This window comes from Gallinula chloropus (assembly GCF_964237585.1).
Source record: "Gallinula chloropus genome assembly, chromosome: 23".
Lineage (NCBI taxonomy): Eukaryota > Metazoa > Chordata > Aves > Gruiformes > Rallidae > Gallinula > Gallinula chloropus.
In genome coordinates, this window is record NC_140108.1 from 8,727,096 (window position 1) to 8,743,677 (window position 16,582).

General features: G+C 57.5%; 1 protein-coding gene across 1 annotated transcript; it reads right to left on the reverse strand.

Annotated features, from left to right (window-relative positions):
• Positions 1-14,261: 14,261 nt before the first annotated feature.
• CAMK2N1 (calcium/calmodulin dependent protein kinase II inhibitor 1) lies at positions 14,262-15,959 on the reverse strand (the record flags this gene model as incomplete). Its single annotated transcript, XM_084274571.1, has 2 exons — positions 14,262-15,048; positions 15,800-15,959. 2 exons carry the CDS (start codon positions 15,957-15,959, stop codon positions 14,978-14,980), a joined length of 231 nt encoding a protein of 76 aa, XP_084130697.1. The 3' UTR covers positions 14,262-14,977.
• Between the last annotated feature and the right edge of the window lie 623 nt (positions 15,960-16,582).

Below are 16,582 nucleotides of genomic sequence, written 5' to 3' on the forward strand. Positions count from 1 at the left end.
GGGATTGTATTCCCTGCCAAAACACTGTATCCTTCCTCCTCTGAACAAGCTTCCCGTGCGCTGATCCCATGCAGGGACCTGCCTGTGAACCCAACAGCTCGGAGGCTTGCTCTCTTAAGGATGCCTGATCCCCTAATGTGCCCCAACCTGATGGGCTTGTGCTGGGCACCTCTAAACCCAGAGCCACAGTCAGACCTGCCCTTGCCTCAACCCCCTTGAAAGGAAGAGCGGGGAGTGCTGCCAGAGCCTGGGGTGATGCAGAGCCCCTCACTCTCCCTATCTTTGCTTCTTGCATTCGTGCTGCTTAAAGCCAAGAGGCAGCCGGACACGGGTCACATCCCGGGATCTGTCTGTGGGTTCCACGGCTCCATGGGAGCCCACCTGAGTAGTTCTCCATGATGGGCAGCTTTTCCACCTTGGTGCAGCAAAGTCCCTTTGCTGGCTCAAGCACAGCCCAGCGATACCCAGGAGACTGCTGGGATCTTCGAGACCCACTGTAATTCGTAGCATCCCAAGGGCACTGGAGGCACTGTGAGGACTGTGGCTTCCAGAAGCTGTTGGGAAGAATAGGGGGAGACAGGGAGAAGCTGGGAGTAGATATTTTTCAGCCAAAAGCTCACTCCTTGCTAGAAGTCAGTAGCGTTCTGGGGGCAATACAGGGTTGAGGTTTGGGGACGGGGATTTTTTTTTTCCATTAATTTTTTACTCTTGAATTTTTCTGCTGGAAAGACCAGCCCCAGTTCTGGTTGGGCTTGGGCTGGTTTTGTCTGTGGGCTTAGAAAAATCAAAGGAGATGCAGTTGGTTCACAGGCAGAGGGGCTTTGGCTCCTCCACTGAGGAGGGATGGGTAAGCAGGGGGGGTGTAAGAGCTGGAGACAGGGGAAACGGGGGAATATGGGAAAAGGTATTTCCTCCTTAGACAAAGCATCTTCTTCTTTGTGCCCTTCTCATGGAGGAAAGCATTCTTTCTCATGGAGGAAGGCATCCCCTCCCTTCCCTAGCAAAGCCTCGTGAGCAAGAATCTGGTTGGCACAAAAGCTTTTGCTTTTTTCCTGAGCAGAGCTGGTGGAGGTCGGGATTGTTTTCACTCACGAGCAAAACCTACCTCTTGCTGTCTGCCTTTCTTCGGCTCTGTGCCCACCATGACCAGCTCTGCTCCCTCTGGCTTGACCAGAGCAGGGTTTATTCCCAGAGCCCATGCATCCCAGCCCTCCTGAGGTTACTGCTGAGCTGGTTTCTGATCACTTGCTTCTCCTACAAGAACCAGGCTGACCGCCAGGAGCTGCCCAATGCTCTGGTCACATCTGGAGCCATCAGAAAAATGAGTGTCCATCCTGCTTCGGGAGCAACTGGAGTCAACGTGTCCCTTGTACAGCACACAGTGTCGGCCACACAGCCCGTCCTACATCCCCTTGGCTTTTAGGGAAGGAAAAGGTTTGAAATAGGGGAGCCCATTCTGGAGCCTGATGCTGCTCTCACACTGCTCTTGCTTCTCCAGCCCCGACCTGCGCTGTGCATACCGCCTCTGCCCAGCTGCCGTGGCCAGCCCCGTGTCAGAGGATGCTCCAGGATGGTCCATGCCAGGACACGAAGTGGGTGAGTCTCCTCCAACCTGCTGCCTGGGACCCAGGCTGGCATGGGGGATGCTCCCCATCGCTGCCCTACACATGGAGCTGGGTGCCCTCACCTCCCACTTCCCTCTGCCAAGGCACTGAGCTCACTGCCCAGCCCTGGCAGTGTGGGGCTCTGCCTGGCACACCCTGGGATGGCTTTTCTGTGGGACACAGCCAACAGCAGCTCCACGGATCAAGTGCCTACAGAGGAAATCCCATGCTGTTGTCTCTGGCGTGCCTGCGGTGCCCACAGAGCCCGTCGGAAACCTGTTGCCTTTCACTCCCTTGGCATGTAGCAGCCTTGCTGTGTTTCAGTGGGTTTCTGGTTTGTGTCTGTGTGTCTGAGGGGGAAGATGGGAGGGAAACCGGTGCTGGGGGACCACCAGCATCCCTCTGCTCTAGGCATCACCTCCCCAGGGTGCCCAGCGTGGTGATGCTCGGCAGCGATGCGGGTTTGCTGCCCAGGTGCCTTCCTGGTGCAGTCATTGTGTTCTCTGTTGCACAAGTGTTATTGTCCCAGTAAATCACAGCCTGCTTGACTGCCCAGCATGAGTCCTTTGTTTCGGGGTGGGTTTCCAAGGGCTGTGCCTGCGTGGACTGACCAAAAAATACCCGCCCCGTCCTACTTTTGTGTGTGAGTGAAGAGCTGGACTCCAGAGGGGAAGGAGCTTCCATGGGGAGCTGTGTTTTGCAAGACCAGAACTGTGCAGTGCTTTGTAAGCTGACAGATATGGGGTTTGAGAATCCAAGGGCAGTGGGTTTATGTTCTCCTGTGAGGCAGAGGAGGAGAGCAGAGAAACCCTGCTACCCTCAACATCCCTAGTGCCAGGACTTCTGGCATTTACTTGGGCTGTCAGAAGGATGCCAAAGCCCTTCTGCTCCATCTTCCACCTTCCCCAATCAGTGTGTTAGTTTTACAGGCGTTGGGAAAGCAGCCGTCAGGTTTTCCAACCCAAAGCAGGAGGTGGGAGCTATGTCATCCCTCATTTTCCTCTTGGCAAGCAAGGACCTGATCCCCTGCCCTCCTGCCTTTGGTCACCTGTGTATATTTACATATATGGTTTTTAAAAAATAGGTATTTATGGCCCCATTATCCCCCCCTGGACCAGAGCAGAGGGGTGGTTGGTTCTGCCTCGTGCCCCACTTCTTCCAGCCTGCTTCCACTGCAGAAGGGTGCAGGGGCAGGTCAGTGACTGCTTCCTAATCCTCTTTCCTTTCCCAAATTCTCCACCCTGCCCATCTTTGCGGCACCCTCAGCAAAATCATGTGGCTGTAAACACTGCTGCCTCCATCATCTCCCCCCAGGGATCTGCCGTGGGCTAAAAAGTGGCCAGCCATGCTGCAGCAACTTGTGATTTATTATGTGCCCCTGGGTTGGCTAATTGGGCCGTTAATGAGAGCAGGGCTGGCTGCTAGGAGACGCTGGGACCTGCTCCATGGATGGAGCGGGTCTCCCTAGGAGTGGGGATGGGTTCTCTCTGGCCACAGCATCTCCAGAGGGTCCCGCTCAGCATCCCTCTGTGCATCCAAGGGAATTCTCCCCCTGTGAAGCTGCTGTCTGCAGCAAGGGTGCTCCGGTGCTGTTGCCAGGGTGACCGCAAGTGCCTTATTAAGAGAAATGAGTTTGGATACAGTTGTCAGCAGTAACTTGATAAATTAGCCCCTTTGCACGGTGTAAATAAATATTTGCATGCGGTGTCAGAGCGGGGAGGTTCCCAGCCCTGGGGAGCATCCTGGCACGGCAGGTGCCGGGGGGTGTTTTGGGGTGAGAACTGGTTAAATTGGGGTAGCCCTGCTGCAAAAATGGGGCTTCCAGTGTGGGTCCCAGTGAGGGGGGGGTTAGGGTGAACAGTGGGACTGCACATAGACCCCTCTGCATCTCCCCCTGCCCCGACACGCGCCGCAGCCGGGCGATTTTTGCCGCTGAGGACTCATTAGGTGCCAAGCGAAGGAGCGTTCCCTTGCTTTGAAGGGTTATGAAACCTGCAGGAGAGGGGGAGGATGGGAAAGATTAAAAAAAGAGCCCTCATGTCTCCCTAACCCCCACCCCCCGCACCCCCCACCCCAGCCATCGCCTGCCGAAAAGGGCTGGCAGCGCGCCGGCAGCCGTCGAAGCACAGATTGCGCCTCTGCCCCCGTCCGCCTGCCAACCCACCACCGCGCGATGCCACGAGGGGCGGGGGGGGGAGACTTTGCTGGAAAACCAGCTTTTTAACAGCTATTTCCATGCTTTGTGTGTGCTCCCCCCAACTTACCACCAAGGATAGCGAGGGGCAGAGGTCACAGTGCAGCCCCCGCAGAGCATCTGCAAAGCAGCCCAGGGCTGCTCCAAATGGGGGTATGGGGATTTACCTCCTGATGTCTCCAGATAAACACAGCGGAGTAACATCTACCTGTGATGCTGGGGAAGGGGTCCACAGCCACCCAAACAACCCCTCAGCCCCAAAACCTGGGCCAGGGAGCAGTCTGGGGTTGGCTTACATTACCACATTACCCCCCAAAATTGTTTTGGTGTGGGGATGGGTTGTTTGTTGGGGTTTTTTCCACCCCCCCATCCCAGGGCTCGGGTACATCAGCAGGGAATGCAGCCGGGTGGTGCTGTGGGCTTCATGGCTCCCGAAATAGAGCTCGGGCAGCTTTTGGGTGTCAGAGGCATCTGAGCAAAGTCATGTGGATGTTATGCAAGACTTGATGATAGGTTGTAAACAGCTATTAAAGTGATTGACAGGCTCAGGATGAAGTTTTTTGGGGGGAGGAAGGGGAAGGGGGGGGTGAAGATGAGTAATAATGATTAAAATAATTAACGAATCGAGACCTTCCATAAATTTAGGGGAAAGCTCCGTGAGGGTAGGGGTAGGTGTGGTATAGCGATTGCATTCGAGTGCTCCCCAGAGCAGGGGGGCTGGGTGGCTGAGGAGGATGCTGAGGCTGATGCTCAGCCCATAAAGTTTGGGAACAGATGGGGTTTGGTGGGGTGTTTTATTTCCCCCCCAAGCCTCAGGGTGCTGGGAGGGCTTTGCTCCCTTGAACCCAGCTACAAAAGCATCTCCTGTGGTTTCCCAAGGAAATTGGGAAGATTGGGGTTCACTGGGTGCCGCTGGATCCTGGCACTGCCAAAACCCAGGGGCTGAGCAGCCCCGAGTTAATTAGGAGAAACAAGCAGATTACGGAGAAGACAGCTTCTATTTATATATAAATACTCCAGTAATCAGCGGCGAGGGGCAAGGGAAATCCAATCGAAATATGTGGCTGCTTAAGAAGCTTTTTGAGGCAAAATGTTACACAATCGGTTGCATTCGCCCGGCTCTACCTTCAGAAATTGAGGGGGGGAGAAGACCCCAGGCACAAGGAAGGAGGAGGGCTATCCAGAGGCTCCTGCCCATCAGATAAAGGGACGCGAGGAGTCCCAGGAGCTCCTAAATGTGCACCCCCAGGGCTCTTTAGTACCTGGGGTTGGGGCACTTTTGGGGGGTGTTTTGTCCCTTGCTCACACCCAGGACAGCTGTGCTGAGGGTTTGCAGGTTATTTATCCTGAAGGCAATAAAAGGGCTGTGGGTGAGCACATGCCTGTGACTCTGGGGAGCCTGGTCCCACTGGGGAGTCGTGGGTGTCCTTGAGCTCAGGTTTTGGGGTGGCTGCAGCCCTGGTGATGCTGTTCCCAGTTTATGTGAGATAGGAAGGGGGGGGGGGGGGGGGGAGAGGTGGAAATTTGTTCCTTGGTGCTGCAAGGAGCCAGCGTCGCTACCTGGGGGTCACTGAGGAGAGCCCAGGCTGGCACACAGATGCTCCCAAGCCTCTCAGAAGGTGCCGTTGACCGGTAAAATCCTTAAACCAAACCAAGAAGCCGAACAAAAGGTCTTGTGAGCTTCCCCTCCCTCCCTGCTTGCTATTTTGGGGTTTTCTTGGCTTTTCCTGGCATTAACCCTCTCTGTGCACATGGCAGGAGAGCCCGGGATGCGGGAAAGGGGCTGAGGAGCTTACATGGGTTCATGGGGGATGGGAAGGTGTTGGGGCAAAACCTCGCTGTGGTGGGATGTGGCCCCTGCAAGGCATGATAGCTGTGTCACAGGGTGTGAATCCCTTGGAAGACATGGTCTGGTTGGGGCTGTGGCTCCTCGCAGCTCTCTCACTGTGTGCTTGCATGAGCTGATGGGATGAGCCGATGCCAAAGCCCTGCAACAGGTAGGAACTGCATGGCTTCAGTGTGTAAAGAGGGTACAAAATTCCTGGGGGCTTTTGGCCAAGTGCATCCCTGTGTTGCTGTTGGAACCCTGGATTAAAGGCAGCGTTTACCCCTTCCTGGGGCGAGGGCTGGGGACAAAGGCTGATGCTCGCTTCCCCCCCCGCTGCTCTGCAGAGGCCTCTGTGAGCCCACGACACTGCTCCCAGCCTGCCTGAACCGTATGAAGTGCTGCCCCCCCCCCCCCCGTGCACCCCTTCCTGCTTGGTTAAAAGGTGTAAGAACCCCCTCTACCCCCTAACAAGGGGGCACCCTTGTTGTGAGGGCTGGAAGGGGAAGCATGTGAGTATTGGCTGCTGTAGGGCCGGGGTTCGCATGCTGCTCTCTGGCTTTGGGGTTTTTTTTGGCAGCCCTTCTACTGGGGTGGGTTGAATTCCTCCAATTTTGGGTCTCCACAGGAAGGCTGGTGAAGGGATGGGATCAGTGACGCTGCGGGGTGTCACAGAGCCGCGCTTGGGTACGGTCCCACGGGACTCCCCTGCAGAAGATGGGGTCAGGCTGTGGGACTCTGGTCCCCACTCGCTTTTCCTCTTCCCTTGGAGCTGCACACGCTGCTGCGGGTTATGCAAGCGCCGGGAGCCTTGTGTAACTGTGCTGCAGCCAGCGGGCCTGGGGGTGGGCGGCTGCGGGGCCCGGAGGCATCCGTACACCCGGGAGCATCTGTGTGCCAGCCTGGGCTCTCCCTCCCCAGGTGTGTTTGTTCCTGGGGGGTGGTGATGCTTTGGGCTCTTGCGGCTCTTCGCTTCTGGCTGGAACAGGGCTGAGACACCGACGATGGGCTGGTCAGGAGCTGTGCTGAGGGATGCTCACATGTGTGTGGGGGGGTGCGATGAGGGGCACCCTCCCCAAAACCTCCCCGGATGGGACTGGAAGGGTGTGGGTGTCCCTGATTGCAGCCTCAGCCTCCCCTCATACCTGCTCCTGGGTGCCAAGGTGCAAAGTTGGGGGTTTTTAATTAAACCCCATTGTTTCACTGTGCTGGGTGCCTGTCTGAGCCTCCTCCAAGTCCCCCTGCTCCCCCACACCCGCAGCCAATTTGGGGCTAAACTGGTTGCCATGGAAACCAGTTGAGGATGCTGCCAGGGTCTCATCCTGCTCACAGTGCAGGGCAACTGTCCTCCTGCATTTCCTTAGACAGCGCGTTAATCTAGGCGTGAGGTTGGGGCTCAGCCTGGCCAGGGAGAATCCCAGGTGGATGAACCCAGCGCACAGCTTGACGTTGCACTGTGCTAGACCTCACACCCCACTCTACCCAGCACCCAGCATTGGTTTGCTCTAAGGGATTCTCCCCCCCAACCCGCCCCCCCCCCCAGCCTGAATTTGTCCGGATCTGGTGAAAATAACCTGGTGGCAGCTTCCCAAAGGCACCTCCTCCAAAATATTCCCTGTCTCCTGCTGTTTTCCAGCCCGCTGGGAATGTTACAGGAAGGGTTGGGACCGGATTGCATCCATCTGGGGGCTGAGCTTCATCCCAGCTCCACCAGCACCCACTGCCCCATGCTGTGGGGGTGAGCACAGGGCTTCATCCCATCACCTCTGCCGGCTCCAGGCAGGGGCTCTGCTCCATACCTGCTTCCTCCAGCTGTGACCGCTGGGAATGAGTTGGTGCTTCGGGTGTAAAACAATGCTGAGCTGGGGAAATGCTCATTAGTCGGAGCTGGTTGGAAGATCCAATGGGCTTCCTTGCAGCGGCATCGGTGAGGACCTCCTGCATACCTGTGTTGCTGTGTGTCCCCCCCAAATACAGGCATTAAAAGCCCCTTTCTTACTCCCCAGGCCTGGCTTTTTGCAAGGCACCAACGTGTGTGGCCCTGCCGTCGTGGCACCACTGGGGATTTGGGGATGCTGGGGGGGGGTTAGGAAGGGGTGCCGTGGGCTGCACCCCGCTGCGTGTCTCTGAGTCACGGCGTATTTGTTTGTGTTTGTAGCAAAAACGGGAAACAGGGAGCTGGGGGGGGGGGACAAACACAGCCCGCGCCAGCTGCCCGCGCCTGCCGCGCTGAGTCAGAGCTGGATCGGCCCCATCTCAGCACCCGGCACCGTGACTCACCGCTGGGTATTTCGGGGTGTTACATCACGTGCCCAGCTTGATGGGGGAGGTTGGTTCTGGGGTTTGGTGATTTTTTGTCTAATTTGGGTTTTGGCTTGATTTTTTTTTGTCCACCACCCTGGGAAGGGGATGATGCTCGGAGATGGGCACGGACCCCCCTGGGAGATGCTCCAGGGACCCTGGGAGGTGCTCCAGGGACCCCAGGAGATGCTCCCGGCAGCTGCTCTGCTCCCTTCTTCCCATACTCACTCATCCACATCAGCTCCATGGGAAAGGGTGAGCAGGGTGGGACAAAGCCTAAAAGCCAACAGTAAGACTGAGGCCTTCAAAGGCCAGGGCTCCCACTGGTGTGACACCACAAAAGCAATAGGCGTTAATGGTCGCGATGCCAGAGCGTGACCGGGAGCCCAAATTCCTCTGGGTTCCTGCCTGTCACCCACATTGCTGGTGACTGCTGCTGCAGGCACACCCCAACAGAACCCGGGAGAGAAACAGTCACAGAAAATCTCCATCAGGAAATCTCCTACCAAGGCCGATGAGGCTGGGAACTGGGGAAGCACCGGGAAAGGAGCGGAGATCCTCACTGGCCTGCCAAGGGTGTGGAGATGTTCAGGGGCGGGGAGGGGCATGAACAGGGCTGCCCGGGGGGGGGTGGGGGCTGTAGAGTCTCCTCCTCTGGAGAGATTCCAGCCGGGTCTGGATGCCAACCTGTCCTAGGGACCCTGCTTGGGCAGGGGGTGGGACTCAATGAGCTCTGGAGATCCCTTCCAGCCCCTACAATTCTGTGAGGTGTGTGGTCAGGCGGGCATCTCCACTCTCCAAAAGAAATAATCCTCCCCTAAACCTTGACTGTTTAACCGGGGAAACCTTGGCAGGGTTGTGGAGCTGGTACTTTGCTTGGGTTTGGGTTTTGTTTGAGTAATTGTGCCCCTGTACCGGGCACTGGTGAGGCTGCACCTCGAGTGTTGGGTCCAGTTCTGGGCTCCTCACTCCAAAAAGGACATTGAGGTCCTGGAGTGTGTCCAGAGAAGGGCAACCAGGCTGGGGAAGGGGCTGGAGGGCAAATCCTCTGAGGAGCAGCTGAGGGAGCTGGGGGTGTTGAGCCTGGAGAAGAGGAGGCTGAGGGGAGACCTTCTCCCCACCTCCCCTGCCCTGCCAGGAGGGTGCAGAGAGGTGGGCGATGGTCTCTTCAGCCAGGGGACAGGAGATGGGACAAGGGGCAATGGGCTCAAGCTGCCCCAGGGCAGGGTCAGAGCAGATGGGAGGGCAAAGTTCTTCCCTGGCAGAGCTGTGGGACTGTGGCACAGGCTGCCCGGGGAGGGGCTGAGTCACTGACCCTGGATGTGTTTAACAGACAGGTAGAGTTAGCATAGGATGGGAATGGTTGGGTTCAACGATCTCAAAGGTCTTTTACAACCTGTGAGTCAGTGCTGCTGTGCCCTGTTGCTGTGTTTAGCTCCTAATGGAACTTACATAGGGGTTTTTTTTCCCCCTCATTTTTTGGTGAGGCGTCTCCCACTTGTTATTGTAATGCAACAGTTTGACACCTTGAGCAGCCTATAAATTAAGATGTCTGATGTTTCACTTAGTCCTCATTAGCAGCAGCTGTTTAGAATATCCAAGAAATTCTGACTCCAGGCTAAAAGAAAATAAGGACCCTGGGGAGGCAGGAAGCTCCATGCGGGGCTGCCTGTGGCGGGGGGGGGGTTGGCTGGGCTTTGGGTTTGCCAGGATTCTCCCAAGGTGGGAAACATCACACCTTTGGAGAGGCTGCTTGACCCTTCCCAGTGAGCCTGGCTCCTCCAAGCGCTCCAGAGAGATACAGCATACGGGGCAGTGGGAGCTGGCAGCACTTCCCAGTGCTCTGGGAGGTTTGGCTTGGAGGGGATGCCCAGAAATCCTGATGGAGCTTGGGGACAAGCCCTGATCTGCTCTGTTTTCCCGCAGTTTTGCTGCCTCTCTGCATTATTTTGTTTATTTGGTGTCCCCCCCTTTTGGATTTAGCCTTTTTGGGTGGTAATGTGATATCCGGGTGTCCCACAGGAATTAATGGGGTGGGATCACAAAGCCTCAGTGGCCTCTAGTGGCTGTGGGACACAGACCCCAGGGATGGGGCACCCCAAAATTCCCCTAACAAGCAGCTGTCTGGGTCCATACTAGGAGCATCCCTTTTCCTGGGGCGAAACCCAAAGGGAAATTATGTAAAATAAAAATAAAATAAATCCCCAAAGGCCCAATTTGAGGGGGGGAGCACCCCATGGGAGGCTACTGCACCCCACATTCCCCTTGGCCAGCTCCCTCACCCACCAGGGATGGGCAATGCCGGGAGAAACAGGGCTCTTCTCCTGTGGTTAAAAATTAGGGGAGGAAGGGGGCAAGTGTGGGGGGAGGAAAGAGTTCTTCTGCAGGTCCAAATTCCCTCTGTGGTTTTAGCCATCCCCCAGTTCCATGCTGGCAGAGCCATGGCACAGAACGCTGCTGGTGTGGTGAGGAAAACCGTAGCAGACCAAGAGATAGAATCAAAACTGACCCATTTTGTGTGTGTGTGTGTCTGTCCCTCCCCCAAAGGTCACTACAATTTCCTCTGTGGAGCAATTGTGATTTATTATTTTATTATTTTTTAAAAATTCATCTTTTCCTTTTCCAATGGCCCCATTTTCTTCCCCAAAAAACGTGGTGTCTGGGGGGCAGGATGGAGCATCCCTACCCTGGACACGCCGCTCTGCAGCCCGTCCCGCGCCCCGTCCCTCCTCGCTCCCCCCCACCCCCATGATAAATAAATCACTTTGCAGGGGAGGGCTGCCCTAGTTTAAGGTGCCCTAGTTTTGGTGGGGAAAAAAACACCCTAGAAGAGTATTTATTTTGGGCAGTTGCTACATGGGTGTCCTTTCGGGGTGGGGGGGGGGGTGGGGAGTGGTGCTGGTGTTGCCTGCTCCCCCGTGCTCTGCTTCGCCCTGGCTACAACCCACCGCCTTCAATTGGGGTTCATTTTTTTTTGGGGGGGGGGGGGGGGGGAGGATATGTTTTTCACTGAGTTATTGCAAACTGCTCTGAGGATGTGGGAAATGAGCAGTGGGGGTACTGGTGCAGCCCCAAACTGGGCATCCATTGCACTGAGTCCACCTCCTCAAGGCCAGTGTGGTCCCCGGAGGTGGGGGGGGTGGTTATGTGATGTGAAGGGTTGATGTTGGGGTATGGATGACCTGCTTTTAGGGATGGATAAAAATCCCCCACCCCCCCAGTTCTGGGGTGTGAGGGACCGGGACTGGCTTTGCCAGAGGGGAGCAAGTGTTCTAATGCCTCCCCCCAGCACCAAAATCCCTGGGGAGGAGGGAGGAAAGTGTGTGTTTGGGGGTGGGGGTGGGATTTCACAAGCACGCTGGGTGCTGCCAGGACCTTTGCACCTTGCTCATCCCTCCAGCACCCCCACTTCATCCAAAGGGGCCAAGTTTCCTCTGATAAATAAACCTGCAAAAAGCTATTTCCCCCCCTTTTCTTCCCCCCCTTTTTTCTTCCCCCCACCTTTTTCCCCTCCCCCTTTTTTCTCCCCCCCCCCCCCCCTTTCTTCTCACTTCCCCTCACCACTGCCAAAACAAGCAGCCCATATGGGCCAGGGCTGGGTGGGTTTTTTTGCCGTTTCCATGGAGATTTGGCACCGAAGCTGCTGGGTACCAGCTCCCTGGGATTATTTTTTGTTTGTTTTCTTTTCTTTCTCTCCCATCCCTGTAACCAGAGCTCGACGGTGGCACCAGGCTCCCTGCCCAGCCCTGGCATCTCCTGGCCAAGGTCACTGGGGAGACCGTAGGCAGCCGGCCGCCTGCGTCGGGCCATCTGTTAAATAATGTATGCAATAAACTCCTGCCCCGTGGCTGGCTTAATCCTTAAATCCTCCTTCAGAACATCATCTCCCAGCGATGCACGGCCTCGGCATCCCTGCTTCGGCCCTTTGGGCACATCCCCACCATCCCTCCTGCCCCCTCGTGCCCCTCCATCCCACATCCTCCCTGTAAGCGAGCTCACGCCGCGCCGGGCTCTCCTGCTCCATTATTGATGCACTGTGCATGAAAGATGCATATAAAAGAGCGGTTTATAATTTAGCAGAATCTCCTCTTCTTTCAGCCTCCCTTCCCTCCCCTTTCTCACCCTTCCCTTTCTCACCCTTCCCTCTTCCCCACCCTTCCTCCCCCCCACCCCTCCCCCACCTCCCAGAGTGAGTTCCAGGCTTTCTCAGCTCAGCCCTGGCTTCTCCTGGATTCTCAGGGGGTTTTGGGGAGCATTTGGGGTGCTGGGGGCCTGGCTTTTAGGGGTGGTGCGTGTGTTTGGTTTGATGCACAGGAGAAAGCAGGCTACCAGGTCTGGCAGAGCCGTAGGTCACGGGGTTGTGCAGAAACAGGGGGGGCTTTTCAGTCAGGCTAATTCACCAAGTGCCAATGGCTGCATCCAGCCCGTGGGGATGCATGTTACAGGCAGCAGGAGGCTCTGCTTCTCTGTGGGCTGTACCCACTCCTCTCTGTGTTCATGTCTGGATGCCTTTGGGGCAAGAAAAAAAAACTGGGGGGGGAGAACCCCTTCCCCCAGGCCCATCTCCTGCTTTGCAGGTGCATCGGGTTTCTCAGAATAGAGAATCCCAGGGCCAAGGGGTTGGAGACATCCACTGAGCCTGACCTGAGCAACTGTGACCTTGAAGCTGCACCTGCTGAGGAGTGGGGGGGGGGGGGAACCCCAATCCTTAAGATAATCAGGGGGTTTGGGTTTATTTTCCAAGGGAGTGCTCCAGCGGCAGTGTGTGTTAGAAAGGGAGAAATAAACAGCCGGGGTGCTGGGGAGGGGAGCACTGTGCTGGCTCTTGGGGCCTTGGTACCCCAAAAATGGGGTGGTTTGGGCAACCCTGACACCCTGCCCGACCCCAGATGAATCAATCCCCTCCCCAAGGCCCTCATGGTACGGCAGCCCCAGCTCTGCAAGGTGTTGTGCTGCTTTTATTGCAGCCTGTGATTTATCTTGGCCCTAAAACCCCGTCCCAGGATCCTACTTCCCGGGCATGATGGTTTCCTCCCCCAGCGCAGAGCTTCACCCTGCCCTCGGTGACAGCAACAGCTCATTAGTGTCACCCCGCTCCCGGAACACAATCAGTGGCGGCAGTCACAGGGAATGGGCCGGGGTTGGGTGGGGAGGGAGGCAATGGGGGACAGGGGAGGGGGGATGAAGGGAAATGAAGGGGACCGATGCTTTTTGGGGTCCCCCCCCCAGCTGTTTTTGGGACCCCATGTTGAATTTTCCCAGGAAATTTATACCCCGGTGGCATTTTCCTATGAAACAAAATCCTAGAGATAAATACTAATTATAATTAATTATTCAGGGCACTCCATGACCCTGGTCATGATGGGAGGGGAGGTGTCGGGGGGTCCAACGAGGTTCCCCATGGTTATTTTTGGCATCATTTAGGGTGGCCAGGGAGGGATGCTCGCGGCGCTGGGCCCCGGCAGCATGCAGGAAAGCACGGCAGATCCCCACAAATAGGTTTGATGGTTTTGTTGGGTTGGTTTTTTTTCCCCCACGTTTTTTGTTTCATTTTCCTCTTTATTTGGACATCGCAGAAATAGCCCTGTGTAGTGGATAGAAGTGCAACATACACAATATTTAAGAAAAGGAGGAAAGGAAACCTGCCTTAAGGTCTCCAGAGTCGCAAACAGAAACAAGAACCCGAGTCCTCGCGCAAGAGGGGAGGCTTTTTTTTGCCTTTTTTTGCTTTTTTTTTTCTTTTTCCCCCCTTTTTCCCTTTTTTCCCCTTTCCACGTGTCATGCAAAACAGTTCCAAAGAAAGGTTAGAAAAGAGAAGTCAAAGAAAACCCCACCAGAGATCGACTGAGCCCTGGAAAGAGCAGAAACACACCCCCCTCCCCCCCCACTCCGAGCGCTGCTCGACTCGAGGAGGGAATTGCTGTCCTTCGGCATCTCCAAGTGTTTGGCACTCTTGTGATTACATTAGATTGTGTGTGGTTGATATATATCTATATATATATTTAATACAGACTGTTAAAGAGAGGAAACTGCCACAATATAAGAAATAAAAAAGAAAAGAGATTAAAACCAAACCAAGATCACCCACACCACAGACTGCATGGTAGTTAGAAAAGCCGAGCGTGGCCCTCCCCTCCCTCACCCCATACATATAAACCCTGCCCCTTTTTGCTCACAGCAACCAAGAAACACAAGCTTTAAAAAATAAACCAGCAATTCTTCCTCTGGGCCCTTCCTTTAGAAAAGTTTAGTTTGATTTCTCTCCCCTCCCCTACCCCCTCCCCACCTCCCCCTGGTCCCTGCCTTGAGAACCTTAAAACGTGACTAAAATGAAATATAGAGATATATTTTATAGCATTTTTTCCCAACAACCAAAGACATCAACATCCAAAAAGACACCACCCCCCCCCCCATCCCCAGGAAGGGGGTAGCGCAGTACAGCCGAGTGCCCAGATTCCTTTTTGCAGGATTAAATAATGTAAACAAGGTGCCCGCTGGGAACAACCCTGGCCCAGGGATGGGGAACGGGGGGGAGACCCCAGTGGGCTGCCTGCACCCCCCCCCAACTCCCTCCCTTTGTGACCCCCTTTCCTCTTACCCCCCTATCGAGCGCGGCGCAAGGTTCGTTGGGCCGAGATAAAAGAAACCACGTGGAATTCTGAGGCGACGACTCCTCCATCCCTCATGTTGGTGTGTCAGGGAAGGGGGAGTTGGATGGTTTTTTGGAGCAGGTGATTAATTCCCCCCCCATTACGATTTTTTCCTGTCGTTACTATATTGATCTGTCGCTGGGCTTTGTCTCGCCGCCCTCCCCTTCCGCGGCTGCTGGATGGAGGGCAGGACGTGCTGCGGTGCGGTGGGACTGCGGGCTGGCCAGGGTGGCTCTCTAACTGCTCGCTCGGTCGCTGCGGTGGTGTTGAGGGGGGCTTGAGGGGAGGGTGGGTTGGGGTTATTTTTTGCCGATAACCTGTGCCATTGTAAACCGACCCTCCCCGGCCACCCCCCCCCCCCCCCCCCCCCCCCCGGATTCAGCCGAGTGTCCCCGGGGAGGCTCTAAACACCGGGAGGGGCTTTTTCCGAGAGGTTCTGCAGCACATCGTCAATTCTATCGTCTTCAATAACCACTGGAAAGCAGAAAGACAGACAGACAAACCAAACATCACACGGAGGCAGAAGCTGCCGATGCGTTCCCCTCGCCCAAGGTCACCCCTGGGTGCTGGGCACCCCGGGGTGGGTTTAGGGGGTTCTCCGGCGGTCGTGGCTGGCTGCAAAGCGCCGGGGCGGGGTGGGGGTGGTACCGGTACCTGACATCCTGTGCGGCGGCCGGGACAGTGTGTCCTGTCCCCATGGAAGGGACCTACACCCCAGCAAAGTCACCGGGGGATGGAGGAGGGAGGGTTGCCCCTTCACCCCTTGTAGCTCGGGGAACGATGCCCCGTCCCCGGGAAGATCCCTGCCGCCCTACGCCCCGGGAAAGCGCTTGGAACACGATGCGCTGCCCCCCAAGGAAAGGTCCCTGCCACCCAACACCCCGGGAAGGTCCCTGGGGGATGCCCGACATCCCGCTGGTAGGCCGGGTCAGCGTGTCCCGTCCCTGGGGACCGTCCCCGGTGTCCTGCATCCCCGCGGAAGCATCCCTGGGATCTGCCGCACCGTGCCACCATCCCCGGGGATGCTTTCCGGTGTCCTGCATCCCGGGAAGATGCCCGACCCCGGTGTGCGATGCCCGACACCGCGCCCCATCCCCGGGGACGCTCCCCGTGTCCCGGCGCCCCGCATGCCGGGGAAGGTCCCTGTTCCCCGCATCCCGGGGCAGGTCCCGGCGCCCCGTCCCCGGGGCAGGTCCCGCCGCCGCCCGTCCCCGCCGGCACCCACCTCTCTTGCTGCGGCCGATCTGCCCCAGCTTGGGCGGCCGCTTGCCCTGCCCGCCGGCGAGGAGGCCGTCGGGGCCACGGAGGCGGACGGGGAAGGGCAGCTGCCCCACGGCCGCGTCCCCCGCCAGCTGCCCCTCGCCGTAGGGCGGCCCCTCCGACATGGGGGCGGCGGGGGGGGGCCCGCCGCCGCCGCCGCCCCCCGACAGCCTCCCGGGGCGCGGGGCCCGCGGGCCCGGGGCAGCGGCGCAGCGGGGCGCGGGGCGGCCGCCCCGTCACATCCCGGCCCGGCCCGGCGCTGCTGGCGGCTCCGCGGCTGCGGCGGCGGCTCCGGCGGCGGCGGCGATAGAGGAGCGGGGGGCGGGACCGGGAGGGACGGGGCGGGAGCGGCACGGCCCCCGGCAACGGCACCGCCCCCGGCGGGCTGCCCCACGCACCCCGGGGATCCCCGGGGCTGCCCCACGGGCGGGCTCCGCAGCAGCCCCGAGGAGTCCGGAGCTGTCCCACGGACGCCTCTGGGCAGCGTGAAGCTGCCCTAGAGTAACCCGGGGGAGTCCAGCAGTGTGCCTGGGGAACCCAAAGTGGCCCCAGAGCTGCCCCAGAACATCTCCGGTGAGGCCTGCAGCAGCCCTAGGGACCCCGGAGGTGCCCTAGACCATCTCTGTAGACACTGGAGCTGCCCCACAGTAAGCTCCAGTGAGCCAGGAGCTTCCCCACAGCTGCCTCTGGGGAGCTTAGAGCTACCCCAGAATATCCCCAAGGAGCTCACAGCTGCCCTGCAGCATCC